Genomic DNA, 16,944 nt, shown 5'->3' with positions numbered 1-16,944 from the left:
TCGAAGGAAAGAGCAGCTGCAGAAGTATGGGCAACTCAGGAGTAAGGTTGCAAGATAATGGACCCTCCCTGAAGAGATAAAAGCCAGCTGAGAAACTGGAGTTCTTTGCAGGAAGTTCTTGCACCCAAGCCTTGTGGACATTTGGATTCTCTTAGTTGGTATTTGGAGACTCTTTGTGTTTGAAATATTGCTTGGCATCTAGTGTTCTTGGCAGCCTTGCAAAACCTTGGCAAGGCTCGTTCTCATCAGAGACAATTAGTTTGAAATAGCCTTTTAACCGGGAAGGAACGGAATTCGTAAAGAATCGTTAAAAGGTGTTGCTGTTACCTCTGTTTCGTGTTTGTATCCTTGGAACAATGTTTGGGTCAGAACAGCTTATCTCCAACAATTGCTTCCTGTTGGGATGCTGCCAACGGTCGTAAGTGTGAAAAATAGTCATGTCGCTTTTTCCAGTACTGTTGTAACTTGGAACAGTCACTAAATGAACAGTCGTAAGTCAAGGAGTACCTGTAATTGTAATCTATTTCTGAAGATTTGTATTCTCACTGTGGTGTGGAGAACCAACCCCAGATCTTTGATCTTTGGGGAGTTTTATGTTTCCTGGAATGGTTTACTTTCTGGATTTAAAATAAATGCCTTCATTGCTGCTAATAACCATTGATTCTAATGTCACCCAACAAAGAAATAAAGAGGAGACTAATATAGATCTACTTATAGGTCTATTACTAGTTGCCCTTTCAGTGATGGGATTCAAAATTTTTTTACTACTGGTTCTGTGAGCGTGGCTTGGTGGGCGTGGTGTTGCTTGGTGAGTGTGGCTTGATGGGCGTGGTGTTGCTTGCTGACTGTGGCCTGGTTGGTGTGGCAGGGGAAGGATATTATAAATTCTCCATTTCCACCCCACTCCTGGAGGAAGGTTACTGAAAAATCCCCATTCCCTCCCCACCCCACTAACCTGCTTTCCAGCTCCGTTCTCCTGTGCAGGGCAACAAAAGAAGAGCCAGCCAATCAGCTGGGACTCAGGAGGTGGAGAATAGATGGGGGAGGGGCCAGTTGGAGGTGGTATTTGCCAGTTCTCTGAACTACTCAAAATTTCCGCTACCGGTTCTCCAGAACTGGTCAGAACCTGCTGAATACCACCTCTGCTCCCTTTATTATTTGTTGGTAAATATAAATTGAACACAAAAATAGTTTGTCACGAAAGTGACTGCCTGTGAAGGCTCCTGGATTGGGGCTGATAGGCGAAAGCAGAAACAGTATGCTCCATCCCATATTTGGATAGACCAGGTTGCCCCAATAGACCGGTCTCACCAGAAAAAAAAAACCTTAATCTCTTCCCCGGTATAGACAACAAAGTGAGGAGAGCCCATGACTTAGAGGTTAATACATCTACCTAATATGTAAGTAGCCCGGGTTCAAATACCAGAAGGGTATGGCTACCTGACGAGAGCTAAATAGCTTGAAATATATCTATACTAGTCTCCCTTTATTTCTTTGTTGGTAAATATAAATTCAACATTGATGCTCTTGTTTCACCACAAATGAAATACATGGATATAAAAGGCAATTTCTAAGAGAATTAACAGCCTGGCAGAGCTTCGTTAACTTGGTTGTAGCTACTATTCTGACTTTATACCATCAGATGCCCCTGATGCCAGCAGTCTGTAATTTGCATCCCTCTTATTGGCTCCTCCTTCACATAGCTAGAAAAGACATGGTTAAACAATATGTAAATAGATAAAATGAATCTCATAACAGCATCACACTCCGCAGAGTGCCTCATGTGTAAAAATATGGTAATAAATCCTCCATATGGTAGTAAATATTGAACACAGCAAGAGGCCTGGTAAACCTTCGATGCAGCTGCTTATTTGCAAATTACGCAGATCAGAATCTGCTTCGTGTAATTGCTTCATCAGAGAAATATCTGCAAAGATCATCGCTTTTTTGTTTTTAGTAACGTTCAGTTATACAACTCTTCGCCATTTAAAGTGGCTATATTTGAAAAGTATAATAGGACAGTTTTGTTTGGTGCTCATCTTTTCCTTCACAGCAAGACCATTGTGGATGCAATGTTCTGTTCACCAATATATCAACTGCATCATATTTATGTTTAAATTAAAACTAGCATGGTTATTAAGGATGGGCAATGCTTTGGAGTTGAAGCAAGGGAAGGCTGCTACCGGTTTGCAGCGGTTGAAGTGAACTGGTTTTTAATTTTACGGCCTGTTCGGCGAACCGGCGAATCCCACCTCTGGCTGGCCCTGTCCACCCCTCCCCTCCCCTCCCACCCCAGGAGTCCCCATGTGGCCCATTTTGGATGGCAGGTAAGTGCAAGGCCTGTGAGGAGTCTCGGGGAGGGTGAAAAATGGGCCTTCTGGAAGTTCTGGAAGGCCGGAGACGGGCCCGTTTCCAGCCTCCAGAGAGCCTCTGGAATCTGGGGAGGGCAAAAAAGCCCCCCTCCCCCGGCAACCCATATTCACTCCCAGGATGGTTCAGGAGGCCAACTAGGCCATGCCCACCAAGGCCACGCCCACCCAGCAATCAGGCAGAGAACCGGTTGTTAAATTATTTGAAGCCCACCCCTGATTTGAAGGCAGGGTTGAATTGGAGCTCACAAGAGTTAGCTACACAAACAGGGGGGGGGGGGGCATGATATTAAAAACAGCAAGCATGACCTGGTTCATTAAGACCTTCATCCCTTTTCACAGAAATAATTAGGGGCAAGACTTTATCTATTGTGCCTGCCATTTTGATGTCATTGACACATACAAATGCACACCGTGAATGCTTTTGCACACGAGGGAAAAGACTTTGACTGAAGAAATTGCACAGGAATTTTGTTGCATTGTCTTATGTACCAAAGTCCAATAATGTTTCTCCTTGCTATTATTTAGTGGATATTTCCACCGTATCCATGAACATATTGACATACATGTTTGGGGTTGTTATAGAGAGCTGTAGATATGTTTATCACTCAGAAAATATTCAATTATGTCACGATGTACGTTTTATTATTAATTCTTAGTAACATTTCTAAATTGCTCCGTTCCCCCAGACTTCATAGAGTATACAGTCATGAAGAAAAAATTAAAAACAACCTGCAGTTCTGATTGAGTAGATTTAAAAAAAAAAAAAGACTGTAAGAGCTTTCTTTTTCCATAGACAAGTGATCACATTAGAAGAAAAGATGTTGAGACTTTGGAAAAAGTGCAAAAAAGAGCAACTAAGATGATTAAGGGATCGGAGATAAAAGCATATGAAGAAAGGATGCAAGAATTGGGTATGGCCAGTCTATAGAAAAGAAGGACTTAGGGGTGACTTGATAGCAGTATCCCAGTGTTTGAGGGGCTGCCACAAAGAAAAGAGGGGTCAAGCTAGTCTCCAAACCACCAGAGGGCAGGACAAGAAACAATGGATGGAAACTAATTAAGGAGAGAAGCCACCTGGAATTAAGGAGAGACTTGAACAGAAGTTGCCTTCAGAAGGTATGGGCGCTCCATCACTGGAGGTTTTTAAGAAGAGACTGGACAGCCACTTGCATGCAATGGTATAGGGTCTTCTGCTTGGGCAGGGGGTTGGATTAGAAGACTTCCGTAGTCCCTTCCATCTCTATTCTGATGGATCTATTTTAGCATCCCTGAAGAAACTCAGCAGGTAGGTGCAGAGGCAATGAGAAAGACCACTATTATTTTGAGAAGTTTAGTGACCTATTTTGATTTCACCTTCCCATTAAGAAAAGCCTAGATGTTTAGAGCTTATTCTGAGTTAACCTGCATGTTTTTCACATTTGTCTGTTGAACAAAGGAGAAGATAATTTTCACATAGCTTCAAAGCTATGAAATCCTTAGATGTTTTCTGAGTGCCATCCCAGAGTCAAAAGCCATCCAGTTGAAGTCAGGTCTCGAAGTCTCCTGACCATTAGCAGGGCCATGAAGTCATGGTGCCAAATTTCGATGAAAACCTTTGAGGACTGTGTTGCTTGTGGGGAGTTTTTTGCATGGAACATAGCATCAGGTATTGTGGAAACTGGCAGCCCTTGGGGTATCTCTGCTGTCATTATGAAGTAGCTCATGGCAGCTTGTTAAGAGATGTATTATTTTATTTGGTATGTATGCTTCTTAATGTTATGCTTTTAGCTAGCCATAAGGTTAAATAAATCCCTTTCTCTACTGGTGCACTTATTTGTCTCTGGATCCAAAAGAACTGATTGTCTGGTATCTGATCATTGCCTTGACACTTGCAAAACAGCAGGTGGCAATCCAGATGTTCAAGGGAGTATTTTTGTGTCTCATATTTTCCAGTGCAACAAGAACTGTACAAACTCTGCCCTCCTCCAGATTAAACATTAAAGAAATCTACAGAAAATGGTAATGAGATATGCATGTGTGTGTGTATATATGTATGTGTGTGTGTGTGTGTGTGTGTGTGTGTGTATATATGTATATGTATGTATATGTATATGTATATGTATGGTAAGTACCATTGAAAAAAACTTAAGAAAACATATATATATATATATATCTTTTCCGTGTAAGATTAAGAGTATCTTGGCGACGTTTCGGTGAGGTCCCACTCGCCATCCTCAGGCTGGTGCTTTCAGCTTCGTGCCAGTGCAAGCAGGCTTCTGTATTGTAGCCTGATGATGGCAGATGAGATTCTGCCAAAACGTCGCTACAAGTTTAAAAGCACAACTATAATGATGTGGGAAAATACCCAAACAAAGCTGAATACCATACATGTAAATACCTGCGAAAACTTAACACACACATACACACACACATATATATGTTTATATAAATATATATATATATATGTTTTCTTAAGTTTTCATGCGGGTACTTACATGTATGGTGTTCGGCTTGGTTCGGTATTTTCCCACGTCATTGTAGTTCTTTTAAAGTTGTAGCAACGTTTCAGCAGAATCTCATCTGCCATCATCAGGCTTCTGTATTGTGTACAGAATATATTCTGTATATTCAGAATATTCTATATATAAAATATATAAAAACCACTATCCCAACACACAGCTTTGGTTTATAAAATACCAGCTTTCACGTTTCACACTGAATTGATTCACAGCTACGCAAACTGAAGAGGAAGTGAGTTTACAACACTCTCTGGCACAGAACAGTCATTCCCTTATAAAATTGAGGATACATTAAAAATAATAATTTTACTTGATGCATTATTGGGAAACAGCAAGCTTCCCTTTCTCCCAAAGTAGGGATCTCTCTCACACACACACCTCTCTCTCTCACACCCCTCTCTCTCTCTTTCTCTCTCTCTCTCTTTCTCTCTCTCTCTGTGTACAATAACCTGCCACCATCAGTAACTGCAGTTCAAACTTCTGCAGGCACCCACAACGCTTTCCATAAAAAATATTTGCCTTCTTAATTACTTCTAAGATTATTTGCCTGGATTATTTTCAAATACTGGAAGCAATAGTACTTAGACTTATATACTGCTTTACAGTACTTTTACAGTCCTCTCTAAGTAGTTTACAGAATAAGCATATTGCCCCCAAACAATTTTGGGTCCTCATTTTACCCAACTCGGAAGGATGGAAAGCTGAGTCAACCTTGAGCCTGGTGAGATTTGATCTGCCAAATTGCAGGCAGCCGGCAATCAGCAGAAGTAGCCTGCAGTACTGCACTCTAACCACTGTGCCACCAAGGCTCATAGGAACCAGTTGCCAAGCATCTGAATTTTGATCATATGACAATACTGCACCCAGTTTTGGTCGCCACGATGTAAAAAAGATGTTGAGACTCTAAGAAAGAGTGCAGAGAAGAGCAACAGAGATGATTAGGGGACTGGAGGCTAAAAACAGTTGCTGGAATTGGGTACGTCTACTTTGATGAAAAGAAAAACTAGGGGTAACATGATAGCAGTGTTCCAATATCTCAGGGGCTGCCCCAAAGAAGAGGGAGTCAAGCTATTCTCCAAAACACCTGAAGGCAGGACAAGAAGCAATGGATGGAAACTAATCAAGGAGATAAGTAACTTAGAACTAATTTCCTGACAGTAAGAACAATTAAACAGTGGAATGACTTGCCTCCAGAAATTGTGAATACTGGAAGTTTTTAAAGAAGTGATTGGACAACCATTTGTCTGAAATGGGTATAGGGGGTTGGACTTGACTTCCAACTCTTCTCTCCTCTTCTTTCTCTTCTCTTCTCCTCTCCTTCCATTCTATTCTATTCTTCATTACTCTATTCTATTGTATTCTATTCTATTCTACTCTATTCATTATTCTATTCTATTCTACTCTACTCTATTCTTCATTATTCTATTCTACTCTACTCTTCATTATTCTATTCTATTTTATTCTACTCTACACTAGTGTAAAAAACAATCATCACTTTTTTTCAAGTGCTGTTGTAGTTTTGACCAGTCACTAAATGAACTGTTGTAAGTCAAGGACTACTGATAAATAGACAGTTGCCTATCCACTACAAATAAATGTAGCATTTATTAGAAGGAATGGAGACACATGGAATTTGTTTTTATTTCATTTCTATTTGGTTGGATCGAAGCATGTCCTTCAGATGCCGATAGACAAGTTAGCTTTCACAAGATCCTTTTGATTTCACGCATTCATGCTTGATGATATTCCCCCACCCAACCGATGTGGCAAGCAACCGTTGCCATTTCTGCAATGATAATTTACATGACAGGTCTGTACAATAAATTAAAACTGTATTTCATCGCAAAACTCCTGTGGATCTTCCCCGATTCTACCAATTACCTACAAACAAAAATGATGAGATGAAGCAGCATAATTCTAGCAGCATTATTTCGTAATCCACAAACAACGTATAAATCCCGTTGACTTTTTCGTGGTTGGATCCCCCCAGCAGAAAGAGTCAAGAATGAGATTTTAGTGGGTTTTTAGTCAGGTTGATTGACCATGAAGGCAGAAATTGTATCATTTAGTGTCAGGTTTTATAAATCTGTATTTTCAAACAAAAAAATATTTTCCAGCCTATTTCACTGGAAGTATTGAAAAAAAAACCCACCTGTGTAGAGGAAAAAAATATTGAACAATATTATTTTCTCCCAGAAATCCTTATTTCCTAAAGAACCGAAGAAGCTTCTGGGATGAGAAGCGAAACGTCTTCAAGGAAGAACAAAGTCCAGTTGCTTTCTGAAAAAGCACCTTTGGAACAACCATGATCTGGAGGACTAAGAATCTCTCCACAGACCAACATTGTTTTGGGAAATAAATGGAGATATTGATAGCGGCAGGTATCAGTACAAAATTATTAAGGTTCCCAAATTGAATAGAGAGCACTTCAACATTTACACTTAAATACACTGAAAGTCTGTACACTGTACATTAAAATAATTCATTTCTTTGATGTCCATATCTGAAGGGCTTCTAAGTCTCATCATGGAGAGCTCTGGTCCTCAGTAAGACCATGTGGAGCTCATGAAGAACATTTGCTGGCAGCTGCTTCTCAGGTTCCAGCTGTGTTTCTCTAGCTTTGCTCTCATTCCTTTTTGGGGATTTTGATTCCTTGCAGGATCTGCGGTCCAAGTTCACCACACCTTCAGCCATGTCGTCCAGACAGATCAGGCTGCGATGCTTTCTTCCTTGATTCCAGAATTTTTCCTCCTTTCGTTCTTTATGTTGAACAACTCGCGATACTCGTTCCTTTAAACTGGTCTTTTCTTCAGCTAAGTCCCGTTCTGTTTCCGGTTTCGAATTCTGTGCAGACATGGAGAAAGAGTTAAAGATGGAATCATTCGTATCGATTGTTTGTAGCCTACCTCTGGGGACTTAAGTCCTTCCAACTTGCTCTCCAAGGGTTTCCGTTCTTACATGATTAAGATAGATAGGAGATAGATAGATAGATAGATAGATAGATAGATAGATAGATAGATAGATAGATAGATAGATAGATAGATAGATAGATAAGACCCTTATATTTTTTGCCACCAAAAAGGCACCAGGTCTTATTTTCGGGGGATGCCATCTACTGACTAACCTCACTTGCGCACCTCACCCCCGGCCTCTTTTCGCTGTCCGAGGCCTTCAGGAACTTCTTCTTCTGCGGCCAGCAAGGCTTTCCTGAAGGCCCTCTGCAGCTGATAACTGAGCTCTGGATCGATCCAGAGCTTTGGTATCAGCTACAGAAGCCTTCAGGAAAGCCTTGCCGGCCTTGACAGCTGCAGAAGAAATAGGCTGGCGAGGCAGGTGTCGGGGTGTGTTAGGTCTGGCTACAACTGTCCACAGGTAAGTAATAGGGCAGCTCCACCCCACCACATCCCCACCTGAGCTAAATTTTTGCCCGTTTACTCTGGAGTGGGTGGGATCTCAATTAGGGCTTATTTTGGGGGTACATGTAAAAATCAAGGTAGGATTTAATTTCAGAGTAGGTCTTATTTTCGGGGAAACAGGATAGATAGATAGATAGATAGATAGATAGATAGATAGATAGATAGATAGATAGATAGATAGATAGATAGATAGATAGAGATAGAAGGGAGAGAGGGGAAAGGGAGTGGTATAGAAAAATATATGCAGTTCATGGGAGAGAAATTATTAGCTCAGAGTTGAACTATGGAGTCCTCGGTACTCTCTGGGCTTGGTTGTTGTCTTGCAGACATTTCATTAATAAATAGCAACCTCATCATCACCCTCATCATAGCACTGATGATGTTACCTAGTTTGGTAATGAAACCTCTGAAATAAAACAACCTAGCTCAGAAAGCACCAAGGACTCCACAGCTCTCCTCTTCCTCCCCCACCATATTTTTTACTACCGGTTTACTTGAACCGGGCCAAACCAGTAGAATACCACCACTGGTCTTAAGTCACTGTTTTCAGTGCTGTAGTAACTTTGAACAGTTCCTAACAGATTTCCCTGTTATAAATCTAGGACTACCTCCATAGAGGAGACACAGAGGAAGGGAAAAAAAAAAAAAACCTTGCAGAAAATCCATTTTGAGCCAAAGAAACCGAGATACTTGAAAGTAAACAGAAATTTATATTTTGCTGTTATCGTTCATCATTTATGAAATGTTTCTTTGGTGTTCTCAAAGTGGCAACTCAAAAAAAAAAAAGAATCATATCCACATGGACAAGCCATCTGTTGTGTTCCCATATGCTTTGAGGGATTTCTACTTGAGCGGATGGGTAAAGGCAAGACTGTAAATTTTTCTACCTACCTTACCTCAAGATTGCATAAAATGCTTAAATTCAAAAGGCTTAGTTGTTCCTCCCAGGGGGAGCTTAAAATCCATCCTCAAAGATTTTGAAGACGCAAAAAGAATTTGGTTGCTATGGTGCAAAACCACTCCTGATTTGATTTGTTTTGTTGTGTTGGTTTTTTTGACTCAAAAAGAACATTAAAATGATGTAAATCTATTACTGAGTTCCAGATCAGGCTGAATGTACTGCTTTATGTCTAAAATATACACCTTTCAAAACTAATTTTGTAGTTTAGGGTTTCCTGGGACATAGCAGTGGTGTAAAAAAAAGTGAACACTTCATTTAATTTGAAAGAGTTCTATTTGATTTATTGAAAACATAACCTGATAAAATCCACTCTGCATATATAGTATATATTGAGAAACACACCCACACATATACGTCAGAGTATATTCATGAACTGGAATAGAGCATGGGAACAAGGTCAGCCAATGAATAGGCATAGCAACTATGTCAGCTAATGAGGACAGTTTGGAAACTGAAACTAGATGTAGCCTAGGCTGGAAACTGAAACTAGAAGTAGTCTAGGTGTGGCTCTATATTAAGCTCTGCAACTCTGCAGCTATGTTGAGCTCTGAGCCTTATTGAAATGAAACTGCTTCTCTCCTCTTGCTTGCCTGCTGAACTAAAGTAAAAAGAGAAACTAACTTGCTTGCTTGCTGAAGGCTGGAGCTCTGCTCTGAAGTTACTTGCAACATGTTTATTTCTGTCTGAGTTTGCTCCTTGTTGGAGAAATCTACAACTGGTATTGTACACTTATTATGTTTATAAAGATGTTAAATGAAGCATCAGCCATCTGTGTTTATTTTTCTGGTGCTGAATTAATGCTGCAAAACTCTGAACAATATAGGCACACAAAATACACACCCAAATAGCACAGTACGTATAGATAGTCCTTGACTTATGACTCCAACTGACTCCAACTTTCTGTTGCTAAGTGAGATAGTTGTTAAGTAAGTTTTGCTTCATTTTACAATGTTTCTTGGCACAGTTAAGTGAATCATGACAACCGTTCAGTTAACAACCCGACATTTCTGTTGTTAAGCGAGTTTTGTCCCCATTTTCTGACCTTCCTTGACACAGTTTTTAAGTGAAGCACAGAGGTCCTCAAGTTAAGTAACAAGGTTGTTAAGTGAATCCGGCTTCCAAAATTGACTTTGGCTTGTCAGAAGGTCTCAAAAGGGGATTGCAGGACTCCGGGTCATCAATATGAATCGGTTGGCAAGCACCTGAATTTTAATCATGTGACCATGGGGATACCACAATGGTCATTAAGTGTGAAAAACGGTCATGAGTTCCTTTTCATCACTGCCATTGTAACTTTGAACAGTCACTAAAGGAAATTTTGTAAGTCAAGGACTGCCTGTGCTTTAAATACAAGCCAAGATTTTCCTAACATGGGCTTCTTTAGTTTACAGATATATGTCCTTCTTTAATGGTTACATTTAATCTGCCTGCAATTTGGTAGTTTGAATCTCACCAGTCTCAGGGTTGACTCAGCCTTCCATCCTTCCAAGGTGAGTAAAATGAGGACCCAGATTGTTGGGGGCAAGAGGCTGACTCTGTAAAACGCTTAGAGAGGACACACTATAAAGTGGTATATAAGTCTAGGTGCTATTGCTATTCCCTCCCTCCTTCCCTCCCTCCCTTCCTTCCTTCCTTCCTTCCTTCCTTCCTTCCTTCCTTCCTTCCTTCCTTCCTTCCTTCCTTCCTTCCTTCCTTCCTTCCTTCCTTCCTTCTCTCCCAGTAATCAGAATGTTATATTACAGGCTAACTCTGCCCATTGCCAGCAGTTCGATCCTGACTGGCTCAAGGTTGACTCAGCCTTCCATCCTTCCTAGGTGGGTAAAATGAGGGCCCAGATTGTTGGGGGCAAGAGGCTGACTCTGTAAAACTGCTTAGAGAGGACTGTAAAGTGGTATATAAGTCTAAGTGCTATTGCTATTGCTAATCACATATTTCCTTCTTTTTTATTAGTTTCAACAAATAAAACTAATGAGTTAATATAAAATACAAAAACATAGAAGCAAATAATAGGAAAGATAGGGGAAGGAAAAGGAAAGGGGAAAGTGTAGAAAAGAGGGCAAAAAAGAAAGAAAAGACGTCGACTTCTGACTCCTTTTTGGAGCAATAGAATAAGATAGTGACATCAAACTTCAACTGTTTACTTTTGCATAATACTACAAACTAGCCATTTCTAAACAACAAAGCTACCTCATTGGTGAAACCCAAAACCAAAGTTTCATTTTTTTTTCACCTCAAGCACAAAGTTCAGAAGCGGTTTCCAAGTTACAATTTCCTTCTTTAATAACAAGGTAACAATGTCAGCTACACAAACTTACATGAGAAACGTTTACCTCAAGTAAGCTGGCTTTAGTTCTTGGGAAACTTTGGTTGCGCTGAATTGGTATTAAAGGTAGCCCAACGATTTTGGGATTTTTTGTAACAGATGGTTTCCTTGCCTTCCCGCTTAGTGGACACATGGCCTTGTGCTGCAGAAAAGAACATAGAATTGATCACTTTTGTTGCCAATGTGAGGTATGGCATTCCATTTACAAATCTTTAGGAATGGCAGTGTATGTGTCAACTCATAAAACATTCCTATGCCTGCTTTAGTAGTTGCCATAGAAATAGAGAAGGAAGGAAATCTGGAAGAGCAGTTGAAAGCAAAGGTACATTCCAACTCTTATCTTTTAAAGATTGTAACTAAAATAGTAGAGCTTTTGCCCGTGAATATATTTAATTGGAGAATGTGAACGATGAACGTGCTCAATTGGAGAATCTGGTTTATGACACACCCAAGAGGAAGGGGAAACAGGGTCACAGGGGACTGTAAATTACGTATGCCAGAGTTGGCTTCATACAGGGCAGTGCCAGCATGTCACCTCTAATAAATCCTTTGAAGTTTTTTGAAGTTTGGCTCGAGAATCATGATTTAATTAGAGCGATTGCTGGAATCCTGACAGTATGTACAAAACAAATGTTCTGGAAGCACCTGGAGGTCCATGTTAACAGAACAGATTTGGAAGCGACCTTAGAGGTATTCTAGACCAGGGGTGTCAAACTCGATTTCATTGAGGGCCGCATCAGGGGGGTGTTTGACATTGGGGGGGTGGGGGGGCATGGCTGGGGGCACGGCCAGCTCGATGTCACTCATCAAGTCTCCGTCTTTTGTTGTGATGGCCTCCCTTTGCAGCCATCAGGACTCCTGCAGCCAATAGGGCTCCGGGAGTTACTCCCATTAAAATCATGAGTCTTGAGCCAAACTTCCAAAACTTAAAAAGGATTTATTGGGAGTTAACATGCCAGCACTGCCTGGGTGTAGCTGACTCTGAGACACATAATTCAGTCACCCTTGACCCTGGTTTTTCCCTCCACCCCCTGGTTGGATCATAATTCATATTCTCCAATGGGACGCATCCGTAGCTAAGAGTCATCAGTCATACTCTCCAGTTAGAATTTTGCGCAGCAGAAACTTCAGTCACCTAGTTACTATCTTTGAAAACATTTATGGAATGAACTTTCAATTTCCAAGCTGTCGCACTGCTACCCCCTCCCTTTCTGTTGGCAACTCTAAAAAGACCGTAGAAATATTTTATGAGTTGACACTCTGCCAATGAAAATGGAGCTTGGGGAGGCCGTGCATGGCCAGCTCGGGCTCTGTTTTCATTTGGAGAGGGCTGCCGGAGGCTGTTGCAACTGACAATGAAGGTTGGGCGGGCTGTGTGTGGCCTCCCTGAGCTCCATTTTTGTTGGCAGAGGCACCATGGGCCAGTTCTTTGTTGTTTCCAGGGTGGGCCCATGGGCCACATCAAAGCATCCCACGGGCTGGATCTGGCCCCTGGGCCTTACGTTTGACACCCCTGTTCTAGACGGTCCCTCAAACAACCTGGTGCCAAGCCATGAAGGGCTTTAAAGATGACATCCAACACCTTGAAGCAAATCAGCAACCAATGCAGCTCCCGCAGGAAAGGCGATACATGTGAGTACCAAGATCTGCACATGCGGGTCACTACATTTTGCAACAACTGGAGCTTCCGGATGCTTTTCAGGGGCAGCCCCATGTAGAGCGGGTTGCAATAGTCAAGACGGGTTTCTTGTCCTGCCCTCTGGTGCTTTGGAGAATAAGTCAATCCCTTCTTCTCTGTGACAGCCTCTCAAGTCCTGGAAGAGAAGATTTCATATCCCTCTAATCCTTCTCTCTGATAGGCTAGATATATCTACCTTTCAGCATCATTGAGAGCTTCTTCCCCATTTCTGTTTTTTCTTTTGTTGAGTTGGGTAGGGTTTGTAAGTGCATGTGTGCTGTCTTCGCCTACGTTCACTCCATTTGAGTTAAGAGCCGTGGTGGCGCAGTGGTTAGAATGCAGGCTATTTCTGCCGACTGCCGACTGCCAGCAGTTCAACAGTCCGATTCTCACTGGCTCAAGGTTGACTCAGCCTTCCCTCCTTTCAAGGTTGGTAAAATGAGGACCCAGATTGTTGGGGACAATAGGCTGACTCTGTAAACTGCTTAGAGAGGGCTATAAAGCACTGTGAAGTGGTATATAAGTCTAAGTGCTATTGCTATTTATTTATTCCTTCCTTCCTTCCTCCCTCCCTCCCTCCCTTGGTGGTTAGAATGCAGTATTGTAGGCTAACTCTGCCCGCAGCCAGCAGTTTGATTCTGACTGGGTGGAGGTTGACTCAGGCTTCCATCCTTCCAAGGTCAATAAAATGAGGACCCAGATTGTTGGGGTCAAGAGGCTGACTCTGTAAACCACTTAGAGAGGGCTGGAAAGCACTGTGAGGCGGTATATAAGGGTAAGTGCTATTGCTATTTGAAAAAATTACATTGTTGTGTTTTCTCAGTCTTCAATTGTGCTGTTGATTTTCAGCAATTATGCTGCTCCGAGACTGTGAAAATAAAAGACCTGGGACTATACTTGGTCTAAATATAAATGGTAGAGGAATCAAAATAACAATGTTAGCTTTAATAGAACAAAGAGATTCACTAAATGCAACATAGCTCTGGGAATAAATTACCGGCTTTCCTTATTGAAATAATGAGATGATCTCAGATGGAGAATTTAATCAGTGAAGCTTCTAAAGTGGAAGCTGTTGTAGAAATGTGTAATTCCAGTTGCTCATACAAAGACTGGATAAATATAGTATATGCTCCAGACACAACAATGAATTAGACATTCTAGATTCATAATAATTGTTCCTGGGACTGGACAGAGCCAAAATTGGTTGAGATTTAAGTGCTGAACCTATTGTTACTAAAGTCAATCATGCATAACTTGAAAATTGCCACTTTAATTGCAACAAATATTTTGGTTTTTGCTTCAAAGTGTGTGTCTGTGTGTGTGTGTGTGTGTGATATTTGAAAAATAAGTTGAGAATAAAAATGAAGCCAGAAAACTAGGGGAATGTCAAATGGCAATAATATATATTTCCTGTAGGTAAGGAATGAAAACAAACCAAGGCCCAGATCAGGCCAACATGTTACAGGAGTAAAACTTAGAAAGTAATTGAGGTTAACGAAGTGATAAGATATCCTTGAAAAAATGGAAGTTATGCCTAAAGAGCTACAAACCTGTATTAAATCAGAACACCTATGGTAATATGTGGAGTCTCTTTTTAGATGCAGTCCGCCATTTCTGATTTTCATACCAACATATTTTCTCAAGAATGTTAATCAATACGTTCTTAAGAGCTTGTAAATGGAATGATTAAAATTATGGATGGCCCTGCTTTTTACACAAGCTGCAAAGCTGTTCCACATTAATTCCCCTTGAAATGTTTCCATAAAAAATATAATTATTCCAGTTATTGAGACTAGAGACGAGTATAACACTATTATGAGATGACTTAATTCCAAGAAAGACTTGTATGTTAGAAATACAAAATCCAGGAAACTATTAATTAAATAACAACTCAAAGTGAACTCACTTTCAAATTGTCTTGGGGCCCCTTAACTAAGAAATTAAGATATATATGGGATGTGTATATATTTGTGTGTGTCTGTGTACGTGTGTAAAAGAGAGGGAGGGAGGGAGAGAGAGAGGAGAGAGAGAAAGAGAGAAAAAGAGAAAGTGTGTGTGTGTGTTTCCCATCTTTACCACAAAGCCAGCTGGGTGATCTTGGGCTAATAATTCTCTCTCAGCCCTGGGAAGTAGGCAAAGACAAACCACTTCTGAAATCTTGACAAGAAAAAATCAGGATTTGGGCACATACACGTAAATAAATAGACACACACAGGAACACAAAAGTCCAAATGCTCACATTCCTGCTGATTGATTATCTGTCTGTCTATGTATCTCTATCTTCCTTTAACTCTATCCATCCATCCATCCATTATATCTATCTATCTATCTATCTATCTATCTATCTATCTATCTATCTATCTATCTATCTATCTATCTATCTATTTATCTATCTATCTATCTATCCATTTATCCATCTATCTCCATCCATCTATTTATCTATCTATTTATCTATCTACCACTATTGCATGTATGTATGTATGTGTATAGATAGATAGATAGATAGATAGATAGATAGATGGATGGATGGATGGATGGATGGATGGATGGATGGATGGATAGATAGATAGATAGATAGATAGATAGATAGATAGATAGATAGATAGATAGATAGATATAGATATATGCAGGTCTTGGCATGTTCGGGTCTTTTTCTGTGTACGATTGAGAGCATCTTGGTGACGTTTCAATGAGGTTCCACTCGCCATCTTCAGGCTGGTGCTTTCGGCTTTGTTCTTGTGCGAGCTCGCAAGCACAAAGCCGAAAGCACCAGCCTGAAGATGGTGAGTGGGACCTCATCAAAATGTTGCCAAGATGCTCTCAATCTTACATGGGAAAAGACCCGAACACGCCAAGACCTGTACCTGTGAAAATCTACAAATAGATATAGATATAGATATAGATATAGATATAGATATAGATATAGATATAGATCTTTGGTTATTCGGGTTTCTCGCGTAAGATTGGAAGTATCTGGCGCGTTTGAACTCATTCATCATCTTCAGGCTTGTGTCTTCAGCTCTGTGCTTCTCAGAAGCACAGAGCTGAAGACACAAGCCTGAAGATGATGAATGAGACTTCATCGAAACGCTGCCTAGATACTTCCAATCTTACGCTGGAGAAAACCCGAATAACCAAAGATCCACATACAAATACCGCGAGAACCTCAGAAAACATATATATATATATATATACATACATACAACCTCAGAAAACATATATATATATATATATATATACATACATACTAAACAAATAATTCCCTCAACGCTGTCAAACTATTTACTAAGTCTGAATTACTATTAATCCTCTCATCCTTCCTTTCACCCATCCTCCTACTTATGACTGTAATCTTGTTGCTTGTATCCTAACAATTTTTATTGACTGTTTCCTAGTATGATTTGATTGCTTATTGTACCCTATGACTCTTACTAAGTGTTGTTACCTTATGATTCTTGACCCTTGATGAATGTATCTTTTCTTTCTGTACATTGAGAGCATTTTCACCAAGACAAATTCCTTGTGTCCAATCACACTTGGCCAATAGAGAATTTCTCTTTCTTTCTTTCTTTCTTTCTTTCTTTCTTTCTTTCTTTCTTTCTTTCTTTCTTTCTTTCTTTCTTTCTTTTTTCTTTCTTTCTTCCTTCCTTCCTTCCTTGTGTCTCCATCCATATATTCTCTATCATCTATCTATCT

The 16,944-nt window shown here is 40.4% G+C and overlaps 1 protein-coding gene across 3 annotated transcripts in view; it reads right to left on the bottom strand.

Annotated features, from left to right (window-relative positions):
* Nucleotides 1-6,501: 6,501 nt before the first annotated feature.
* Nucleotides 6,502-16,944, bottom strand: part of ARAP2 (ArfGAP with RhoGAP domain, ankyrin repeat and PH domain 2) — a 135,443-nt gene continuing 125,000 nt past the window's right edge. For 2 of the 3 annotated variants that reach the window (XM_087965848.1, XM_087965846.1), the window contains exons 33-34: nt 11,578-11,712; nt 6,502-7,714 (exon numbers count right to left, since the gene is read on the bottom strand). In XM_087965848.1, coding sequence (XP_087821974.1) covers nt 7,385-7,714; nt 11,578-11,712 — 465 coding nt within the window. In that variant the 3' untranslated portion in view covers nt 6,502-7,384. Of the gene's footprint in view, nt 7,715-11,562; nt 11,713-16,944 lie in introns of all 3 variants that reach the window. The other variant, XM_087965847.1, reaches the window with a different exon arrangement.

Source organism: Notechis scutatus, chromosome 4 (genome assembly GCF_049901735.1).
Source record: "Notechis scutatus isolate UNSWTSFEM ecotype Mainland chromosome 4, rNotScu1.2, whole genome shotgun sequence".
Classification (NCBI taxonomy): Eukaryota; Metazoa; Chordata; class Lepidosauria; order Squamata; family Elapidae; genus Notechis; species Notechis scutatus.
This window is presented reverse-complemented; position numbering and strand designations above follow the sequence as displayed.